General features: G+C 42.0%; 1 protein-coding gene across 5 annotated transcripts in view; it reads right to left on the bottom strand.

Moving 5' to 3' along the window:
* ENTREP1 (endosomal transmembrane epsin interactor 1) overlaps positions 1–24,210 on the bottom strand; it is a 57,452-nt gene that overhangs the window by 17,129 nt on the left and 16,113 nt on the right. For all 5 annotated transcript variants that reach the window (XM_054727211.1, XM_054727209.1, XM_054727210.1 and 2 more), the window contains 2 exons: positions 4,779–4,889; positions 1,264–1,392 (listed from right to left, as the gene is read on the bottom strand). In XM_054727211.1, coding sequence (XP_054583186.1) covers positions 1,264–1,392; positions 4,779–4,889 — 240 coding nt within the window. The remainder of the gene's footprint in view (positions 1–1,263; positions 1,393–4,778; positions 4,890–24,210) is intronic.

The following is a 24,210-nucleotide window of genomic DNA, read 5'->3' as shown; positions in this document are numbered from 1 at the left end:
TTAATGCTGGTAATCATTATGACTCACACAATGGTGTGTACTTCTTAATTTAAAAACTTATCTTAGAAGCTTCCTGTCCCAGAAAGACCAGATACTACACGATTTCCCTCTGCAAGCATCAGGACACTGTCTGGAAACACTCCCTCCAGGAAAGCAGTGAGTTTCTCTTCTGAAGTTGAAGTTTCCAGTGACATCAATTCCCAGCCTCCCCCTCCCACAGCCTTGCGCCAGGATAGCTTGCTGCTGCATCTGTGGCCACCGATTCTATTTCAGGAGCTACTGGCAGAGCTGCCCAGGGCACACAACTAGGACAAGGGAGGGGGCAGGCCGCCCGAGTGTAAACAGGGCTTCTCTCCTCTAAACACACATCTCAGAATAGCAGCAAAGGCGATTCCAAGTTTTTGTTGCCACAGTCCTGGCTCCTTAGTGGGGCTTTCCCTAAGCTAAGTCCTGGCTCAGGAAGTTTGGGGGTGACTCAGCCTCCAAAACTTCAGAAGCCAAAGAAAGAAGCCATTTTTACATCCTGCATAATCCAGAGAGCTGGCAGCTTCTTCCTCTGCTCAGAGATTCCTCCTCCCCCCAAAATAAACTCCAAACAAAGGTCTAACTAAAGAAAGCCATGAGTGGTAGACTATCCAAAAGCTAGTACCTCCCACCTCACCAACTGATCTTGTCACTCCCTGGGCTGATGGGCCTTAAGGCAGTACACCATTTTTATCCAATTCCCTAATAAAGGTTAATTTTGTATTTGTCTTCAACTGGGATCATTTGGTTTTAATCTCTTTTGCTTATTATAGTTGATCCCTATTAAACAAGAGGTAAAGTGCTTGAATTTATCCTGTGTCTTCCGGCCAATATCTCTCCTAAGTGCGTGTCCCAGAACGATAGCACTCAACAGCCCACAAGACTCACTTACACCTACCTAGGAGCATCAGAACAATGGCAAATGGGCAAGCAATTTAAAGAGTTTGCTAAAAGCTACATCATGTGTGTGTATGTATGTGTGTGTGTATACTCATTTACATTTTTTTTTTTACTATTTTATAATTCCTGAACACAAAGAAAGCCGTCCATACACAATGCAAGAGACACACAATAATACGTGACTCTTTCTGTGTTCAATTCTGTCTCTGAGTCACCGATGAGGGGTTGTTCACATCTGCTTTCAGCAGCATAACTATTTGAGGGAGGTAACAAGTAACTTTGCTTTTTCGGGGCTCTATCGTGTTTTTATTGCTGGGATATGAAATTCATTCAAAATACCTTAAGTAGAAGGTGAACCGCGCTACAAGGCTGAACCGGGAAGAGTTTCAAGACATTTTCTTTGTCTGTGCATTTGGCTGGTTGAAATTCTTCACAACAAAAGCAAATCTTGCCTTCACCTAAGTCCACCTTAAGGGGGAAAAGGCAGAATAATAATTTCATTATTAATAAAAAAAAAAAATACACAGGCTACACCAAGGAGCACCAATCCTACAGAATGAGATAAGACACGGTTTAGGGTCAGGCAGAGTCTGTATCAGTCAGGACAGGCTCTGGTGTGCTGTGCTAACAACCAGCCCCCAATTTCCAGTGGCTTAACCAAACAAGGTTATTTCTTGAACATGCCACATGTCCATTTAGGTCAGCAGGGGACTCTGCTCATCAAATTAACTTAGAGACCCAGGTTGATAGAGTATCTACCATCTCAGGATTAATCATTGGTGTGCCAGAGAAATGGAGAACACAAGATAAATTGCACATTGGCACTTAAAGTAGGGTTGTCAGATAAAATGCAAGACACCCAGTTAAATTTGAAAAAAAAATAGACCATTTTTTAGTATAAGTATGTCCCAAATATTGCATGAGACATGTTTACAATATAAGCTATTAGCTGTTTATTTTACATTCAAATTTAATTAATGTCCTGTCCTGTATTTTTATTTGCTAAATCTGTCAACCCTAGCATAAATCTTCCTCTTCGCGATGACACTCAACACTTTACCTAATTTGTCCCCACCAAACTCCAAGAGGGCAAGGAAGCTCAGTTTACCGTGTCCCTGTAACAAGCAGATGGTACATTTTGGTGAACAGTAGCCCTAAACCATCTGTACTTAAAGAGATCTCTTAGTTCACTTCTTCAATGTTTTATTTATTTGAAGTGATAACTTCACTGATCAGAAAAAAAAATTTTTTTTTCTTATTGAATGAAGATTTTTACCCTCTAGCCATAGTAATAAATTTCACGGTAGTTTTGAAAATTAGGAAAAATTTGACTAGGAAGCTAAAGGAAAAATTCCACTATTGGATTACACAGCTTTTTTTTTTTTTTTTTTTTAGTTTGGTTTGGTTATAGTTTTTCTTTTTTTGCAAATTTATATACACACAAAATTTGCACACACAAATGTTAAGCGTACCATTTGAGGAATTTTGAGCAATGCATACACCTGTGTAACCCAAACCCTATCAACACAGAGAACATGACCATGGGAGTACACCCTTCCCCATCAATCCCTGCCCACACCCTTCTAAAGGCAACCAAGGTTTTGATTTTTTTTTCTACATAGATTAGTTTTGCCTCTTCCAGAACTCCATGGATTCCTTGTCCTTAAACCACATTGAAAGGGATGTATTATTATATCAAACACTGATGCCCGGATTTTAACGTAAATGCTGCCTGTGATACAAAGAATTACAACCAAAGTTACCTTGATGGACTCCATTATCTGTCCATTCATTCCCATTTGGTTTCTTTCCTTTCCTAGTTTGTCCACAGAGATGATCTCAGCGATGCCCTCACACCCAAGTCCACCCCCCACCACACACACACACACACACACACACACACACACGCACGCACGCACGCACGCACACGCACACGCACACACACACACAGGCTAAGCTGTCTGTATGTGAATTCTTCTTCCAGTCTCACATTGTTGAAGATGCATCCTAGATTCCTGCCTTCGAAGGGAAAACCACTGTGGCTATTCGGACAGGGTTTCTCTAGGCTGGGTCTAGGCGGGCTGGAACTTTCCTTTCCTCTTGGGGGTCGCTAGCTGTCTCTTGGTCCCTCTCCCATAATTAAATTCTGCAGGTAAATATTACTCTCAAGGGTCTCCCTCCTTTAAAGTCTCCAGCTGGGAGCTTCCTGTTTCAGTGCAGGCAGCACTGTTTAGCGGTAACAAACAGGCAGCGAACAGAGGTGATACATTCTGTGCGTGTCTCCATTCTGCCATGTACACAAGGCCCTCTCCTCCCCAAGCAGGACCCCAGCTCACTGTTTCCAACACGACACAGTATTTCTTGTACTTCTGTAATTCTCAAGATCTTATCGAAGGATTATACCTCCCTCAGGTAAGACGAGATGTCATTTTATCAAGTCCTCCCTTCCCACAAGTCCATTCTTGACACAAGGCATTCCGTTAAGAGAGAAACCAGGCCTATATGGGCTACACACATGGCTGCATTATTCACACAACGCCCGACATTCAAATATACAGAAACCTTTGGGGTGAGCCAGTGTGGACGGCAAAATTTTCCAGATGTATGAAGGTTAATCCCTTTAAACAAGACTATTTGAAAGTTTAATCATTCTGCAAATAATAATGAATATCAATGACTGTGCCCAGCTGGTACAAGAAACCCGAAGGCTCTGTGCAAAATGATTCTAGACAACTGTGCATGTTGTATTCTGTGCTCTCCCTGGTCCTGATCCTTCACCTCCCCTCCTAATCCCATCTCTGCCCAAGGTTTCTAAAAACGTACCTTAACTCCTCCTCAATCTCTTTAACCTACCGGCACACAAACCTGGCCAACTCTCCCCAAGCCTAAGTGAACAACATCCATTCTTCAACCTTGACACTGGCTGTTAGATCTACTCCTTCCTCCCGCCATCAACCAGTACTGTGGTTCTCAACCCTCGCTGCACATCAGAATCTTCTGGGAAGCTGCCTAAAAAGTGGCAATGCATCTTTAGCAACTAAGGAACTGCCAACTAAAGTAAGGAGGAGATCTCACTTCAGTCCCAGGAGACTGGCAAAAAATGAAAGACACTTGTTGCTGGAGGAGGGTCACCTGAGAAATGTGAGCTGAAGCCCTTTATTACAGGAACTGCTATATATTTTAAATTAAAAGTATTTATTTAGGAAGTTTTTTATGAAGTTAGACATACATTTATTTCATAACCCAGCAGTTCTACCTGTGTGTGTGTATATATATTTATTCAAGAGAAATAAAACCAGGCCCACAAAAAAATAACTATACAAAAATATTTTTGAAAAATTCAGAGATGGTACAGGTCCACAACCTCTTATACTCAATTCTGAAACCTTAAAAGTTTCTATTACAGCCGCTGTCCCAGATTGCACTAGGGTGCTACAGAATAAATAGTCTATACGTCACATTTATCTTCTAAAAGTTGGGAAAACTCTGAAATCTGAAACACCCCTGGCCTCCAAAGGTTGTGGATAAAGGCCTGCTGACTTGTATTCTGATAATACCCATTTTTCCTCTTTAGATGAGAGCAGATAGATACTGACAGTGGATACCTAATCCACCAGTTAACTAACGATGCACTGAATTACTGGGGCTTGGGGTCCTGCTGGCTGGCCCCTGCCTAGAACAAAATAACTGACAGCCTGAGTAAAATAATTAGCAGACAGCTTCCTTTTACCAACTTCAGGCTTCACTTTAGGAGGCTGCCTGGTGCATCCATGCTGCCAGCTACACACTGGCACCCAAGGGGAGCCAGACAGGCGGGGTCAGCCCGGTGCACAGTGGCGTTTCGGACTGCTTACCAAATCACACCTGGGCACGCTGGACACGAACTGAGCCCCTTGGCAGCCCAGGATAAACCCAGCGAGATTTAAGAGGACACACACCACGGAGAGCAGCACGAAGAGGTTGACCTGAAATGGCAAGAAAATAGGTAGTTAGAAAAAGATGGCAGCTAAATTCAGAGAGGGTTTTATCTGAATAAAACAAACTCACATTCTCTTCCTAGAGGAAGCATTTTTTTTTAAAGTCAGACCATGGTTTTAGTTTAAAAAACTCCCCCCCAACCACCACTTTTAGAATGTTTAAAATGTGCTCAGGAATGCCAGTGTCTTTCAAATGTTCTCAATAATTTCATGTCCTTATTTCCTCCCCCCCCCCCCCCCCACTTTTTCAGATAAGGGAGTTCTGCCCCTGTCTTTTATCTGTACAATGCAAAAAGCAACAGTGATGTTCTCCTTGAGCCGTTGTTATTATTCCTGAGGTTTGCAGAATAAATGATAAGTAGACAAATGGAGAATTCTAGAATAAAAATGGAACCCAGGGAAATCAAGAAGCTCAGAGCCATTACTAGCCAGAAACTGTAGTAGACACGTGAAAATAGAGATGAGCCCTTTCCCAGTTCAGTTCTGTGTGACTCAGGCTGCGCCTCCTCTGATAAGATTGGAATTTCCCTCGGTTGCCCCTCAAACCCTTCACCCAATCAGCGGTCAGACAGAGCGGCACCAGTAACCACTGCTGTATCTACCACATCATCAGAGGCTTTGAAAAGAAAGCACACCACTAATCTTCATGACTAAGGCTCAGCAGCAAATATAGAATGGGTGAGAGTCCATCACCCAACGCTAGACCCCAAACTTCATCATTAAAATCTTAAGTCCAGCTCATCAAATGACTCCATTTAAAGAGTCAACAGGCAAGCCCCAGACTGGGAGAAAATATATCATGCCTATGTTGAACAAAGAACCTTTTCCAGAATATACAAATTACCCCTCAGCTCAAAACAGAAAGGCAGACAACCCAAAGTAAAAACTGGGCAGGTGCTCTCTCTCCCAGGTGCATGCCTGCCCGGTCCTTCCACTTCCCCTTCCCTTACCCCGCCCTGTCCCAGGCACGTTACCATTAGCTAAAACAAACAAACAAAACTGGGCAAAAGACTGGAACATGTATTTAACATAAGAAGTTAAAGGACTGGCCAATAAGAGCATGAAAAAGTGTCAACATCATTAATGATCATGAATGCAAATTAAAACTATAATGAGATACCACTTTACACCAACAAGAATGGTTAAAATAAAAAAGACGGACAACAGTAAGTGTTGGTGAGAATGAGAAGCACATGGACGTTCAGACATCGCCTGTCTGGGTACAAAATGTACCACTGCTTTAGAAAACTGTATTTCAATTGCTTAAAAATTGAGCCCTGGCTGAATAGCTCAGCTGGTTAGAGCATTGTCCTGATACATCAATTGCTTAAAAATTAAATATAAATCTCCCATGCAGAGGAATTCCAAATAATTTATGGGGTTACTCTACCCTCAATTCCCTACACCATAAATGTGGGCTGAAAAGGATCGAGGAGAAGTAACTTTCCAGGGGAGAAACCTGACAAACACAATATCGACCAGGTGACCAAGGTTAACATCACTAATACGTCCTATTGATGGTATGCACCCTTCATAGGATATGATGAAAATGGCGTTCTACCTCTGTGGTCTTCCTCCCCAACATTCATAATAACCTCCGTCTGTTCATGAGAAAAACAGCCGACAATCTCAACTGAGGCACGTTCTACCGAGTGTCTGACAAGAACCCCTCAGAACAGTGGAGAACATCGAAATCAAGGAAAGTCTAAGACACTTTCTCAGACATGACAACGAAATGTAACAAGGTGTCCTGCGTGGGATCCTGGACAGAGAAAGGATGTTAGGTATAAGCTAAGGAAACCTGGAGAGCATACATTTTAGTTAATAATGACGTACCAATATTGGCTCATTAATTGTGACTAATGTACCTTTAGTTCATCCATTGTGTCAATAATAGGGAAAACTGAAAAAGGGGGGTCATCTGTAATACTCTCAACTGTAAAGATTTAAAAAATAATAGGGGAGACTGGGTATGAGGATACAGAACCTCTCTGTACTATCTTTACAAAATTTCTGTAAATCTAAATCTATTCTAAAATACAATTTTAATTTTTAAAAATTCTGAATATATATACCTACCATATGACCTGCAATTCCACTCTTAGAAATAGACCCAGAGAAATAAGTGCAACTGCCCACAAAAGGACTTACAGAAGCTATTTACAACACCTTTATTCATTTTAGACCAAAAAAATAAAAACTCAAATATCCAACAACAGGAGAATAGACAGTGGAATACTTCCAGCAATAACTTGAACCATGAGTACTTTATGATAGTTATATATCAGGTAGCTTGATGCAAAAGGCATTATGTTCTTCAACTCAGTATTTGGAATTCATCTCAAATCTGACCTTTTGCAATTGTGCCTTCTGTTCATTCCAGATTTCAATTAAATGACCCAATAAAGGAATATTTGTGGAAAAAATATTTGTGGAGCCTGAGGCTATCAAGAAGAAACAACATCTTCAATTTGCCTGTTCCTACCTGCTAAAAGTCCCTCATAATCCCCATCACATAATAGCCTTAAATAATTATGCCTATAATCACTTGGTATATTATTCAATGTCTTTTTTGATACAAGATTTCATTCTCTAAATAAATAGGTTGACCTTTCCCACTGCCCAACACTTTTATTTTGCTTATTTCCCCAGTGCTCCAAGCTCAAGATGCAACTAAAACTCAACTATGCATGTTTAAATAAATTGTTCCAGTAATCACACGAAGATAGAGTAGTTAAAAAATGAATATCTTTAAAATGATGAGTTGAACATAAGCATTTAGTCCTACTAAATCCTGAAAGCACATTAAAATGGCAGTAAAGGAAAATTTTTAAATGCAGAAATACATAAAAACAAAGCAAATGGGAAAACAGCAACATTTTAGAAGCCAGAAAGCCATGGGCAAGTGCGAATCGACTCAACAGTCCAGAGAAAAGGGAATCATACAATAGCAATGAGGAAAGCCAAAACTTAACAGGATTTACTCCTCAGAATCTCCAAATGTTCTTATGGCTGCATATGCTTCTGGAAAAGAAAGTGAACCTAAAAATAGGACTGTTCAAGAGCCTAAGAAGTGATTAGAAAATGGTACAACCACTGTGGAAAACTATTGGCAGTTTCTAATGAGGTTAAACATACACCATCCTATACTCAAGACAAATCAATGTATATGTCCACAAGAAGACACACAAGAATGTTTGCAGCAATGGATTGATTCCTACTAACCAAAACCTGGAAACAATGCAAAGGTCCAAGAATAGGAGAATGGATGAACAGATTATAATATATTCAGAAATGAATAAAACTCTGTGCTATGGCCTGAATGTTTGTATCCCCCATATATGTTGAAATCCTAACCCCCAAGATGATGGTATTAGGAGGTGGGGCCTTTTGGAGATTAATGGGATTAGTGAATATGTGTGTGTGTGTTTGTGTGTGTATGTGTGTTGTGTTTGTGTGTGTATGTGTGTGTGTGTATGTGTTTCTATTTAAATATCAAAAGCTCATCAAATTCCTCATGAGGAAAAACTCAAAGACGTTGAATTTTAAAAACTCCAATACTTTTTTTTATTCTGGACACATTTTTTTAATTGATTGGAGGGGTGGGGGGAGAGAGAACAGGGAAGAAGGGGAGGGGGGAAGAGATAGAGAGAGATCGATTTGTTCCACTTATTCACACATTCATTGGTTGCTTCTTGAATGTGCCCTGAGATCCAACCTGAAACCTTGGCATATCAGGATGATGCTCTAACCAACTGAGCTATCCGGACAACAGTGTGGTGATTGCCGGAGGGGGCAGGGGTGGAGGGAAGTGGAGGAAGGTAGAGGGTGAATAAATGGTGATGGACTGAGACTTGAGGTGGGGTGGTGAAAGCACAATGCAATGTACAGGTGATGTGGTGTAGACTGTGCACGTGAAACTTGTATAATTTTATTAGCCAGTGTCACCCCAACAAATTTAAAAAAAATACTGCCTCAGAATGATTTTCTTTCACAATGTCATTCATTTTTGTAATTTCCTAAGAAAATATCACTGGTACTCATTTAATCACTATGCCTTCCCTGCCCCCGCCCCCCCATGCAGTCTTTCATACTGCTCAAAACAAATGTAAAACAATATACACTTTCTCCAGTGGGGCACAAAGTTTGAACCAAGGACCCTAACACACAGGTGGTCTTAAATAATACTGAATGAATGAATGAATGAATGAATCCAACAATCACTCAGTGAACAAATGAAAGAAAATCGATACTTTATGGTAAACACTACATGGGGGTATCATGCGTTCTTACTAATATTCTGGAACATATACAGGCAGGCCCTGAAAGGCAAGCACCGAATCCACTACCACTGCTTGTATGAAAATGGTTGCCACCTTTGCTCTGGTGGGAACTCACCACTTCCTGAGGAAGGAAGATGGGAAGGGTTGCGGGGGGCGGGGGTGGTGGGTGGGACAAAGCAGCCTGTTCTTAGAATTCAGGTTACACTTTCCCTTTAAAACAAGAACGCCGTGTGACCTGGCTGGCATTTTAACATCTGTGTTTTTGGAGACATAGAGTCCAAGCTCCAAACCACTGATTAGTCACTGATGAGACAAATTGATAAGACAAATTCCATAGAACCCACGACAGTTCATATAAGTGCTTATGTGACTCTTAACATTTAAAATTTTAACTCGGTTTGGGGAAGTATTTTAATACAAAGGTGTAGAATCCTGAGCAAAGTTATCCGAACACAACACAATGACACTGGGCGGAGGGGGGGGGGGGGTGGGGTAATGAGGAAAGGACACCATACTCAAACTTTTCTGAAGTAGTTTAACAAAAATGAATGTTTCTGATTGACCCCCCAGCACCATGGAAACCAACAAAACATAATAAATCACTGTCACTCAAAAGCCCAGACTCTGCCTGCTTGGAACCTGTTTTGGGAGCTCACACAGGCACTGACTTGGTTTGCCTGTGTGGCTTAATCCCCAGATCCCAAGAGAACTTACTCCCGTGACACCCCTGAAACGTCTCCCAGAAACTTGGCAGGCAGATCACTAACACTCAGACGGCTTCTTGCCGGCAGGCCAAACACAGGCCCCCCTGCGGACAGAACCAGCTGTCTCTCTTTCCTCTCAAAGATGCTAAGTGTCAGATTTACTCAGGTTGGGCCTGTCCCGAAGTTAAAGTGTTTAAAATATGGTAACATTTATTTCCAATTGCTTTTTCAATGGGAGCAGAAGGCTTCTTCCCCTCTCCACCAAAGTGAGACACAAATCTTCATCAGTTGGAGAACAGTTTCAAGATGAGTCCCTAATTCTGGTGGAAATGTGCAGGTCTCAGGGGTTACTTCCCGTCTCCGTACGTGTGAAAGGGGCATTCTGTCCTACCAGGACTCTTCGCCCTGATCTCTTGCACCTCCCCCGTCTCCCAGGGCTCCCTTTCAGCTCATCGCCCCTCATTTCTTAGGAAAAGTGGCTTTTCTCAGGAGCTAAGGAGTCGGGCGGAAGAAAAAAGGGGAGGTCCTTCGCATGTGTCTGGCTCTGTAATTCCCCAATACAGCTTAGCTCTGCCATCCCTAAATTAACATGTTCTTGTCAGGAATGCGACTGCGACCAGGAGACCAACATCTGAATGAGAATCTCAAAAGAAATAATCAGAGGATGACATGACACACCAGATCTGCTATACAAATCCGGTGGAAGGGTCAGGAATGCGGTCCGGTATGGCCCTCAGGAATCGGCTGGCAGAAGTCAAGTTGGATTTGAAGATAAGGAAGAAAACAGAAAGTTAGGTTTAAACAAAACTGCTGATCTAAGATTCTTGATACTCTACTCTCTTTACTCCATTATTCTTTTTTTCCTTTTCTTTGTACTTCTCTAATTTGTGTTCTGTTCTTGCTTCTGGCCTCTTCTCTGATGTGGTTAGCTTCTCAAGACACAGCTGGTTAAAGAGTCAGACCTTATGATTCCCCAACAATGAAGATCACAGCTCTCAAGAACAATCTCCGAATATGTCTGCCATGAAGTCCTTCCCTCTCTGTACTCGCAAGCTGTTCACATTGTATGTGAAGTCCAATACATACAATGGAATATTCTCCAGCCTTAAAAAGGAAGCAGTGACACATACTACAATGGGAATGAACCTTGGGAACAGAATGCTAAATTAAATAAGCCAGACACAAGAGGATGATTATACTTATACTATAGGCTCGGTGCACAAAATTCGTGCACTTAGGGCGTGGAGGGTCCCTCAGCCCAGATTGCGAGAGGGCGCAGGCAAGGCCGAGGGACCCCACCAATGCACAATTGGGACTGAAGAGGGGCGCGGGAGGTTGGCCCAAGGAGAGGGACTGTGGAAGGGCTCCAGAGCGTGTTCGGCCCGTCTTGCTCAGTCCCGATTGGCCAGACCCCAGCAGCAAGCTAACCTACCGGTCAGAGCATCTGCCCCTGGTGGTCAGTGCACATCATAGTGACTGGTTGACCGGTCAACTGCCCCCTGGTGGTCAGTGCACGTCATAGCTAGTGGTTGAGCGGCCTTAGCATATCATTGGCATATTACGCTTTGATTGGTTGAATGGACAACTGGACACTTAGCATATTAGGCTTTTATTATATAGGATGAGGTCAAATTCATAGAGACAGACAGTAGATTGGTGGTCAGTTGGGGAGGGGGGAAGGGAGTTATTGCTGAATGGGTACAGAGATTTTATTGGGGATTATTTAAAAAATGAATAGTGGTGATGGTTAGACAGCATTGTGAATGCACATAATGCCATTGAACTGTACACTCAAAATGGTAAAAATGGTCATTTTTATTTTATGTGTATTTTATCAAAATTTTTTTTTATAAAATTAAACAAAAAAGAAAAGAAAGGAAGGAAAAGAGATGAAGTCCAATTTCTGTTTCCCTTCCCCTTGATTCTAAGCTGGCCGTAGGAACTTGTCTGATCAACAGAAAGTGGTGCAAGTGACATTCTGGGACACACAAAGCTAGACTGTAAGAAGCCTGGGCCACCTGTGCCTCCTGGGCCTCCTGAAACACTCTTCTGAGACACTCCCTCTCAGATCCTAACCACCATGCTGGGGGCAAGTACATGGGCAGGGCACATGTTCATGTTTTAGTCAACAGCCCTTACTGAGCACCCGGACATGTCTTTTATGCAAATGTATTAAAATATTTAAGGATGAAATGTTGTGAAGGCTGGGTTTTATTTCAAAACAACCCAATGGCAAGGGAAAAGAGAAATGGTTAGGGGTGTAGATGAGACAAATCCGAACAACTGTTAATGATTATAGTAGCTGAGCAATGGGTACAAGGTGTTCGTGTGTTTCTCTCTGATTAGGAGTGCATTTGAAATTTACCATATCAAAAGAAGAAGGAAGAGAAGAAAATGGAAGAGAAGAAGGAAAGAAATGAGGAGGAAGAGGAGAAAGAGAAGAGGAAAAGGAAAGGAGAGAGGGGAGAATAAATAAACTATTTGACTTATCTCTTCATAAAAAAGAGTATTTTAGAACACTAAAGACACTATAATTAAAGGAAATGACGGAACCTTGACTGGACCCTAGGTGTTTGTGTTTTTTTTAATGGAACTAGGTTACACAGGTGTATTCACTTTTTGATGATACATCAATCTGTACACGTATGCATACAGAAATGTACACAAATCATACTTTAGTTAAAAAGCTTTTTGATTAAGAATAAGTTATACAACATTTTGGAGTGACTGGGGAAATGTAAATAAGAGCCGTATATTAAATGACATTAGGAAATTACTGATCATTTTCCTAGCTGTCATAATGTTATTATGGTGAGATAGAAGAATGTCTTATTTTTAGGAGAGAATGCCTCCTTAAGAATATACACCCTAGCCAGTTTGCCTCAGTGGATAGAGTGTCGGCCTGCGAACTGAAGGGTCCCGGGTTCGAGTCCAGTCAAGGGCATGTGCCTTGGTTGCGGGCACATGCCCAGTAGTGGGTGTGCAGGAGGCAGCTGATCGATGTTTCTCTCTCATTGATGTTTCTAACTCTCTATCCCTCTCCCTTCCTCTCTGTAAAAAAAATCAATAAAATATACTTAAAAAACAAAAATTAATAAAGTTTTCAACAACAAAAAAAAAGAATATAGGGGTAATGGTGGTTAAATGGAACTGTTGAAGACATTTTTATAGTTGTGATGCACAATGTAACTTTAAGTGCTTCTATCAAAGTATTCCTTCAGTAAAATGTGTATAGTTTACTGCCCATGATGAGCAAAAAAATAAATATTTATCATTGGGCTTATTTGAATGATTAGAATGAGATTCAATGCCCATATCATAAGAGTTCAGTTATCTCCAGTGCCGGCTCACCCTGTGAGAGTGAGTCACATGCAGGGAGTGTGAACATCAGGGGTGGCTTATTATCCAGTCCGCCTTACTCTTAATCTGTTCACAGATATTTATTTACTAATGATTTTTTTCATAAGAGTTATGGGATAGGAAAATGAAGTGTTTGCTCTTCATTTACTAAATGATTGTAAACTCGAGTTTTTCAACAAAATAAAATTCCATTGTTTTAATGTTTCTGGGGAAAAAAAGAATACAGGGGTAAAGTACCATGAAATCCGAAACATTGAAATACTTCAAATTAAAATCCCTTATTTATGTGTAGACATAGCAAATATGGCAAAATGTTAACAGCTACAGAATCCAAGTGGTAGGTATATGAGAATTCGCTGGGTCATTTGCTCAATATTCCTGTAAGTTTTAGGCTTTTCCTGATAAAACATTGAAAAAAAAATTGAAGAGACTTTTTTCAGGTGCACAAGTAACAGAGTAGAGGCATTTGCCTACCAGCTCCTACCAGTGAACGTCTTTCTAAAATAGCTGGATAATCTGGCTGGAGGTGCAAAGTTCCCAGTGGCGTATTCATTACAGAGTCAGATCTTCTTTTTGGCAAAGCAGGGTCATCTGCCTGCTCCTCTCAAGCGCACCCTGAGATAAAGCCTCGCCATCACTAAGGCCCGCTCAGCCGCACAGAGCTCCAGGCAGCCCTCCCCCAGACGGGCCTGCTGTGGAAGCAGACGCACACAAGCAAGGGAGTGATGAAGAGCATGGACTCTAGAGGCAGATCAACTGACACTGCACCCAACGCTTCCACTCCTAACCATGCAAACTTGGGAAAATTACTTAACCTCTCTGTGCCTCAGTTTCTTCAGAATGAGGACACTAGTAACACTTCATAGTTCAGTGGGCTAGTACATGCATCTCAGTTATGTGTTTTTTATTATTACAGACTACAAATATTACCAATCTAGTTCTTAAATCATAATTAGACACACACCCCCACCGCCTGCAGGGAAAAAACATAGATTACTCAGAAAGTATAAAAGGAAAAATGTAAATGTATTTAACCTGTATCTTCAAAGAGATAAGGGAAATCACAGCATGCATAAAACAAGAATAGCTGCTATGTAAAAGATAATCAGAGATCCAAAAATAGTTTCTGAACATCAAAAGATAAAATTATCAAACTCTTTAATGGAATGGCAGAAGAAAAATTAAGAAAATACCTAGAATATAAATATAAAAGACAAAGAAATAGAAAATGTGAGACTCTGAAAAGTTAAAAACCAAAGAGCCTCAATTCATGAGGTCAAACATCTGATTAGCTGTTCTAGGAAAAATAGAGCAGAGCAAATTGAGGGAAAGAATTAATCAAACAATTTTAAAAATTGCTCAGTGTGAAGAAAGATGTCTTCAAAATAAAAGAAATCCAATAATGGATCAGAGACCTAGATATAAACTAATACAATAAAACTCTTAGAAGAAAATCTGAGGAAATTCTTCGTGACCTTGGCTTAGACCAGCCTTCTTAAAGGTGGTAGTACAGCCACAACAAATAAATAAACTGGATTTCATCAAAATTAAAAACTTTCATGATTCAAAGGACACCATCAAAAAAGTAAAAAGACAACCCACAGAATGAGAGACAATATTTGCAAATAATTTATGTGATAACTTGTAATAAAAACACAAATAATCTAATTTAAAAATGAGCAAAGGATCTGAATAGACATTTCTCCAAAGAAGACATGCAAATACCAATAAGCACATGAAAAGATGCTCAACATCAAATCAAAACCACAATGAGATACTGCTTACCACCCATACAAATGACTAATAAAAAATACAGACAATAATAAGTGTTGACAAAGATGTGGAGAAAATTGAAACCCACACATGTTGTTGATGGGAATGTAAAATGACACAGCTGCTTTGGAAAACAGTTCCTCAAAATGTTAAACACAGAGTTACCATATGATTCAGCAATTCTTCTCCTAGGCATATAGCCAAGAGAAATTAAAACATGTCCATAAAAATACTTATACACTAATGCTCATTGCAGCATTATTGATAACAGCCCCAAAGTAGAAATAATGAACTGATGAGCAGATGAATAAAATGTGGTATATATCACTCAACAATAAAAAGGGGGGAAAGTACTGATACACGCTGCAACATGGATAACCCTTTAAAATGCTGTGCTTAGAAAAACATGCTAACTGAGCCCTAGCCGGTTTGGCTTGGTGGATAGAGTGTTGGCCTGTAGACTGAAGGGTCCCAGGTTCAATTCTGGTCAGGGCACATGCCTGGGTTGCAGGCTCAATCACCAGTTGGGGGCATGTAGGAGGCAGCCAATCAATGATTCTCTCTCATCATTGATGTTTCTCTCTCTCTCCCTCTTGCTTCCTCTCTGAAATCAATCCTATATAATAAAAGCCTAATATGCTAAGTGTTCGACTGTCCATTCAACCGTTGGACCAACCGTTCGACCAGTCGCTATGACGTGCACTGACCACCAGGGGCAAACACTCCAACCGGTAGGTTAGCTTGCTGCTGGGGTCCAGCAGATCAGGAATGGGCGAGATGGGCCAGACATGCCCTGGAGCCCTCCCGCGGTCTCTCCCTGACCCCAATCGTGCAACGGTGGTGTTCCTCGGCCTGGCCTGTGCCCTCTCGCAACCCGGGACCCCTCGGGGGATGTCAGAGAGCTGGTTTCAACCTGATCCCCGCAGGCCAGGCCAAGGAACCTCACTGGTGCATGAATTCGTGCACCGGGCCTCTAGTAAAAATATATTTAAAAAACAAAACAAAACAAAACTATGCTAACTGAAAGAAGCCAGTTATAAAGGGTCACATATTATATAATTTCATTTATTTGAAATACCCAGAATAGGCAAATTTATAAAGACAGAAACTGCATTAGTGGTTTCCTAGGACTGGGAGTATTGGGGAGATATCAAGGGTGACTACCAATGGGTACAGGGTTTCTCTGGGAGGTGATGAAAAGGTTCTACAATTGTTGGTGGTGACTTTGCACATATCTGTGAAATACTAACAGCAACTGAACTGTACACTTTAATTGGGTGCATGTTATGTATGGTATGTCAATGTTATCTCAATAGAGCTGTTAAGCTGAGCCAAATTAAATGTGACATAATACTGAACAGACGATAGAGAATAAGAAAAAACAATAGATTTGACCTGGCTGCTCAAAACTGTCCTTTGAGCGACAGAGCTTACGTTTCCTTCTCTCTAGGCCCGATCGTTCTTCCTGGTGCTACAGTAACTAATCTAGCTCATCTCCTGAACAGCAGGACTCACGGGGTCAACAGAAAACCACTTTGCTCTCTTCACCAATGTTCATCAAGCCCACTTTGTAGGGCTAGTTCTTCCTGAACCCTTAGATGAAATTGGGGTTTGGGCCCATGCCTTCTCTGGTCAGTATCTGATACAAAGAGTCCTTCCTCACTGCAAGCAACAGAAAGTCTCATTTCAGCAATAACAATGTCCAGACCTGTGTCCCGGTCAAAACTTGCAACTTCACTTAAATTTCAGCTCTTCTTCTCATCAGGGAGCAAGCAAGCCTGCAGTGGGGAAAGGCAAGGGAGCATTGCAGGCTTCTTGATTTCCCCACTTTTCGTGTCCATTTCTCCTGACCTGCCAGCCACAGCCCTGCCATTCAGGACTGGACGGGATGAGCGGGAGGCCAGGGCACGATGGTAAACAAGGTAAGGGGCAGCGAGAGCTCACTTGAGTTCACTTGTAGCCTCGGCAAGTGTTCGGGCAGCGGTCGCCAACCTTTCGGAACGCCGGTTTAGGGGACTTGATCCCGAATGGGGCTTCCCGTGGCTCCTCTGAGACATCCACTGTTGAGCCTGTAGTTCCCTTGGCTTTGGCATCGAGCTGAGCAGGCTGCGGTCTCCTCACTCCTCTAAGAGGCTCTCGGGAGCAGGATCTAAGCTTACGCAGGTCTGCTCTCTCTTGCGTCTGTCAGTTGGAAGTATGCATCTTGGGCTTGGTCTGTGAAAGTACATTTCTTTCCCAATGGCAGTCTTTAACTCTGAGGCCACAGGGCACTCCAACCAGACCTCTAACTCCCCCGCAAGCATGCGCCTGACCTCAGCCCAGTCAGCCACCAAGGGACCGTATCAGGTCATCCAAGTGCCTATCTTCAAGCACCTCTCCCCCGGGGGAGATGGAACTCCAACGCCCCAGCAGGTCAGTAACTTCCTCAAAAACATGTCTCTTTAATCCCTAATGTGTTTATAGGCTGGGGGAAGAGATCAGCGAAGGGTTGCAAAACTGGTTTTCACCCAGAAGCTTTGCACGTCCTGCCTGGACAGTCTAACACGCGCTAAAATGTGGGAGCTGCTGACATCTGTTACATGGCAGCCTCCGGTGAATGTGGAAATAAAGAATCCATTGCTAACTTCCTGGTGCAAGTGATGCTATTATTCGTTTTTTACTATTTTAGAAACAATTTATGGACGACGTCTGAATGGTATAACATAGTTTAACCTTTTGCACTTGGATGTCGAGTGTGACTCAACACGGTTAGCATTAGAATAAAGGAATCGAGAAAAAAGCAAGCGAGTGCAAAGGTTAAGAGCAAAATGTAAGCATTAAAACACTGCCAATATAAGGTAATGGTGTTACTGTGAAAAACTGGGAAGTGAAATGGGGGAAAGAAATAGAGCTAAGTGCTGATTCCTTCACCTTATAAAAGAGAGAGTCAAGATATACTTTACAAAGTTGATTTAAGAAATAGAAGTTTAGTCCTGGCCAGTGTTTCTCAGTGGTTAGAGCATCAGACCTCACACCGAAGGGTTGTGGTTCAATTCCTGGTCAAGGGCATGTACCTGGTGTGCAGGTTCCATCCCCATCCCGGTCAGGGTGTATGGGGGAGGCAACCAATCGATGTGTCTCTCCCACATCGATGTTTTTCTCTCTTTCTCTCTCCCTCCCTCCATCCCTTCCTTCCACTCTCTCTTTAAAAAAAAAATCAATGGAAAAAATATCCTGGGTGAGAATTAACAACAACAACAAACATAAAAAAGAAATAGAAGTTTATAATATTATTTAAAATTATAAAGTCATCAATAGGGGAAATCAAAATAATTTCCAAAAACAGGAGAGGAAGCTAGGTGAGAGTGCTAAGTGTTACAGATCCCTCGCTTTAGCAAGATGGGGACAGCCACCAGGAGCACTAAAACTAGAAATGAGTTTAAACGGTTAACCTGGAGAGTGTAATCAGGTTTGGATGCTGGAAGAAATGCACTAAGGTCTAATTATATTTTTTAATATGTTTGTATTATTGATTTGAGAGAGAGAGGAAGGGAGATGGAGACAGAAACATCGATGAGAGAGAAACATTGATGAGTTGCCTCTGAGGATTAAGCATACAACCTGGGCATGTGCCCTGACCGGGAATCGAACCGGTGACCTCTTGGTGCATGGGGATGATGCTCAATCCACTGAGCCACACTAGCAGAGCTAGTTGTTATTTTTAATAAAAGTAAAAAGGCTATGAGTTTTCCTTTCTAAATAAAAATGTAATTTCCTCTTAAAAGGCATTTAGGAAATTATAAAATGTCACAATGTTACTGTGATGTGTTTGATATATATAGTGTGTACATACTAGTATATGCGCCATATATATGTTTAAAATATATACACAGTGTGTATTATATAAAAATATATTTTATAGATATAGACATAAAACAAGTGGTGATTTATTTATTATGCCCCAAATCATACAACTAATAAGGGGACCCCAATCAGATGCAGGTCTTATTCAAATCTATATTCTTTCCCCTCAACATGTATAATACCTGCTAATACACAATGTCCATTTTTAAATTATTCCTTTCTCTTCAATAAAGAGCACTACAAGGCAACCTTTTGGTGTCCTCATTGAGAAATGACAGCTACTAAGACCCAATTCCACCACCACCACAGCCCTGACACTTCCCCCACCCCAGCCTCTTCCACCCAACACTTTCCACCCAGTCAAGCACTCACCATTAATGAATCTAACTTGAGAACCCATTGGATTTTTCATTCTTCAACTGAGTTACCATAAATAACCAAATGTTTAAAATGAATTTCCTTATTTTTGAAGTAGTTTTTTTTTAACCTGTTATAAAAGTAACTCATGGAGGAAAAATATCACAGTCCTACAGCAGTCAGACTTCTTGATTATATTGTGAACAACAGAAACCAAGTTGTGCTATGTAAGCAGAAAAGGAATTTCTTGCGAGGCTATCAGGTAGCTCACAGAATCCACAGGAACCAGGATCAGAAGCCCAGGAAGGAGCCAAGGGAAGCTGGGTGCTGGGACCTCTAGCAAGGTCACGTCCCTGGTGGCCAGCCTCGGACACCGGTTGTCTCTTTTCCCTAATGAATTCTCAGCTGCCTGACTATTGTGCATCAGTGGTTCCAGCTTCAGAGTCCTGGACAGGAACTTCAGTGGTTGGAGGTCACGAGCACCCTGGCCACCGACATTTAGAAGTGTAAGCATCTGGCCTCAGAAGAGTCCACAGCTGGAGGTGGGGCCCTGCCTCTCACCAGACTCACACAAAGGCAGATAGATCAACCCCAAGAAGAGAGCTCGGATACTGCAGATACCAATGGCCAAACCCAACTAACGCAAGACACTGAAACAGCCTCCTCTTTAGACAACACGTGTGCTCTCCAGGTATAAAGCAGGAAGGCAAAGTCTCCCTCCTTCCCATTCCCACTGCACTCAACAGAGGTGCCCACTAGAAACAGTTTCCTGTACGTACATCTTTTCTAGAAATTTCCTGTGTAACTACAAAATGTATGTATAATCCCCCAGGTTTTTCACACACACACACACGTACCATACATACTATTCTGCAACTTTTCACATGACAATGCATCTATTTTAAAATGTTCCCCCATTGAAAACAGTTTCCCTTCTTGCTCCAAATCATTCATTCATGATTCGTGCAGTTTTCTCACAGTGTTATTCAGAACTTGATCACTACAGTCTGTAGGGCCCTTCAGCGACCAGATATTCACATATTACCAGAGTGTGTCTATAATGCACTTTGAAATACTTCAACACAGAGGCTGTGATATCATGTGCATATAGGTTGGTCCAAGCGACACCCTAAGGACAATGAAGAACTCCCGTGCCAGGACAGTCCGCTAGCATTTATGAGAAAGGCCGTACCCGGAAGCTGCCTCCTTTATCTCGATCTCCCAACAACATCCAGGTGACGTTGCTAAGTTGGCATGGTGGAAATGAGTTGTCCAATTCATGAAATGATTAATTTGTTTAATCAGCACAATGGATGCTTAATACGTGTTCTCTGTGAAGTTGGTGGTGAGAGCTAAAATCAACACAATTTCCTGCCCCTGCGTTAATCAATTCTGGGACCAGCCATATACACTGAGTGGCCAGATTATTATGATCTCTGAACACATAATAATCTGGCCACTCAGTGTGTGTGTATGTGTGTGTGTGTGTGTGTGTGTGTGTGTATGTGTGTATTAGAGGCCTGGCACATGAATTCATGCATGGGTGGGGTCCGGCCAGCCTGGCCAGGGGGAGGGGACATGGGCGGTTGTCTGGCCTGCCTGCTGGTCAAACTCCTGGTCGAGGGGACAATTTGCATATTAGCCTTTTATTATATAGGATATACACTGAGTGGCCAGATTATTATGCATTCAGAGATCACAATAATCTGGCCACTCAGTGTTATTTCTGACCCTATAGTAAACAATACTGAGAACAAGCAAAGAGAACTTAGCTACTTGCTCCAGGGAATACTTGCTCCACAAAGGTAAGACTGTGGACCAATAAAATAGTTTATTAAATCTAACAGCTTACTCACCAAATCTTGCTTCTATGCCCTCCCTTCCATTCGCCCACCAATCTAAAGCCCTTATCTCAGAGGCTCTGCCCAAACCCAGTAAGTTTCCCTATTTTGAAGGACTCACCTGAGGCTCTCTTTGACTCACCCTTTCTCAGAACTACTAGCAAGGAAGTGTTCTCTCTTATAGCCGCAGGTCCAATAAACTTAGCTGTGCTTGTTCGGCAGAATTTCAGGTTATCAGCCATGGTATTCAAGACAAATGGATGCAACAACAAAAAAAAACTATAAGAAAAAAAATTGTTCATACTGTGTTCTGTAAACTCGATAAAAATCCCAGCTCTCTATCCTTTAAGCGTGCAAATCAGAGTGCATGAACAATTTTTTGTTTGTTGGTTAGTAAGAGTTTGCATATGTAGCAGAATTTGGCTTGAGACTCACTTTTATTGTAAACATCAACTTGGCAGGAAGGTTATTTCAAAGCTTTGGCAATTACCTGTTGCTACCAAACTAAACCTGCTGAGAGCATACCCAAATGGCTTAGGTAAGTTTGTAAACAAGGTACTACTCAGGCCTTAATTCTGCCCAGAGATGAACACACAAGTACTTCCTATTTCTGAGGGTGCCAGGTTCTTACCTAATGCATAGTTCCTGGGAGCAAGTTATCAAAGGACAGAAATTAAAGCTCTACTATCAATGGGCTAAACCCACTGTGGTCACAGGTAAGCCCAAACCAAGTTCAGGGTGCCTTCATGATGCCTAAGTGCATTTTTTGTTGCCATGGGTTAGTTAATGACACACCAAACTGACAGAGCTGCCCTCTTGGGGATTTTCTCAGTGGATGATGAAAAATAAAGCATAATGTGCCTGCCAAGCCTTAGGTCCCATTTTACATTTACAGTTTCATGCGCATTCACATCTTTTGCTCCTCACTACAGTCCTGAAGGATGGGTGCATTCACATCTATATATATAAAAGCCTAAGCAACTGGCCGACCAGCCGGTAGGAATGACACACACTGACCACCAGGGGGCAGACGCTCAACACAGGAGCAGTCGAGTGACAGAAACTTTACAGAGTGTCCTCTCACACTCCGGGACCCCTCGGGGGATGTTGGACTGCTGGTTTTGGCCTGATCCCTGCAGGCCAGGCCGAGGGACCCTGCACCTGGGGCGGCGCCAGGGCTTGAAGGGCATCTATAGAGGTTGGCTCCAGGGTGTGTCTGACCCATCTCGCTCAGTCCCACCCCGCTGGCCACCTTCTAATTAATTTCCTTTCAATGGGCACGAATCCATGCACCGGGCCTCTAGTTATTCAAATAAGGAAACTCGGTAATTTCCTTGGCCACTTGCTGATTGAAAGCGACAGGACTAAGACTCAAAACTGTTGTCTTATTCTTTTCTGCCTCTGGCACTATTGAGTCAAAGATAAAATTCCAAAACTTTTGCCAGTTTAGAACTTGAAGAAGAATTGGACATGTCACAAATAAGATAACTAATTTAAATGACATTTTATACACACACACACACACACACACACACACACACACACACACACAATAGTTGGCCACAGAGAAATACCTACCAATTTACTAACAGAGGAGGTAATGGAATGGTAGGTTCGTTCCTTCTTTTAAAATATATTTTTATTGATTTCAGAGAGGAAGGGAGAGGGAGAGATAGAAACATCAATAATGAGAGACAATCATTGGTTGGCTGCCTCCTGCATGCCCTACACTGGGGCAGCCCCACACTGGGGATCGAGCCTGCAACCCAGGCATATGCCCTAACCAGGAATCGAACCATGATTTCCAGGTTCATAGGTCGATGCTCAACCACTGAGCCATGATGGCTGGGCAGGAATGGTAGGTTCTTCCTAATAATAGTTCATCTATTTATGATTGGATAAACCAGTTAACTCCTGAGCCACTGGTCCCTTATCTATAAAATATAAATGATACCTATAAATCACACAAGAAATGTAAAAGAACCTAGTAAACTCTTAAGCATTATATACAGGCAAGAGAGTATTAATAATTCTGAAGAGTGAGAATAACCATCCTTTTTTATGCCTTAAAAAACAATAGTAAAACAATCATAGTATCTCAGTTTATACACAGGGCACTTATAATGGCCTGTTAAAAATGCTCATCTAAAGTTAAACATCACCCAGGTAACTAAAGAAGATTCTCTAAACCTGTAATATGAGAGCTAGAAGGACTCTTAAAAGATTTTTCTGATCCAAGCCCCTCATTTTACAGACAGAGAAATCATGAGATTTCCCCCAAGGTCCCCTGATAATTAGTGGTAACATGTCAGCATTAAAATGAAAGTGCGGGGTTCCTGGCCTCTCAAACCAGGGCTCATCCCAAATTACTGACAACCATGAGATCTATTTGCAAGCACCAGGCTGCACTACACCAGAGCCTCAGGGCCCATGTGATAAATGTGCATATTCCTGAACGGCATGTGGGTGTTCTGACCCCTCCTGTTCTTAATTATCATCAGGAATGAAAGGACCCCCACCTACCTTACAACACAGCCCACCTGTAACTATTTCTGACTCCCTGTTGAGGCTAATTCCTTAACCTCTTTGGACCAAGTGTGTGGGTGTTCCCCGACTCTCCCTTCAAGGAACAGTAAGATGAAAAGCACCCGAGTGGCTCAGGAGTTAACTGGATCCCCACATGGCTTCATGGAGCAGCCCACCTTGCCAGTCTAGCCCACTTGGACTGTTAGATGAGGGGTAGGGGCCATGTCTATATATTTTACTTAAGCCATTTTTTAGTCTCCTTGGATAATGAGGCTCTCTACCCTAAATACTATATATAATCTTGACGTCAGGAGAGAAACTGATACATAATATTTTTAAATAGCCAGTTCATTTACCTCTTCTACTCCCAGGCTAGAGTGCAAATCAACAGGGCCCCCAGCTGAGAATAAACCACATATGTGACCCAAGAACATCACCAGGCAAGAGCCTTCATTCTTGGTGCTAAAGAATACAGGTGTCCTTGTATCAGCTTAAAAGTCCTATTCTCCCCATTGTTCCAAACGACAAGAAAAAAGGAACAATAGCTCAAATTACTACTTCCTAAGCAACCAAAATCATAGGCAGAATGCCTGGCTGGGCATTCACAGTGGCAATTCTTACC

The sequence above is a fragment of the Eptesicus fuscus genome, chromosome 15 (genome assembly GCF_027574615.1).
Source record: "Eptesicus fuscus isolate TK198812 chromosome 15, DD_ASM_mEF_20220401, whole genome shotgun sequence".
Lineage (NCBI taxonomy): Eukaryota > Metazoa > Chordata > Mammalia > Chiroptera > Vespertilionidae > Eptesicus > Eptesicus fuscus.
The sequence above is the reverse complement of the archived record's forward strand: the minus strand, read 5'-3'. Positions and strand labels throughout refer to the sequence as shown.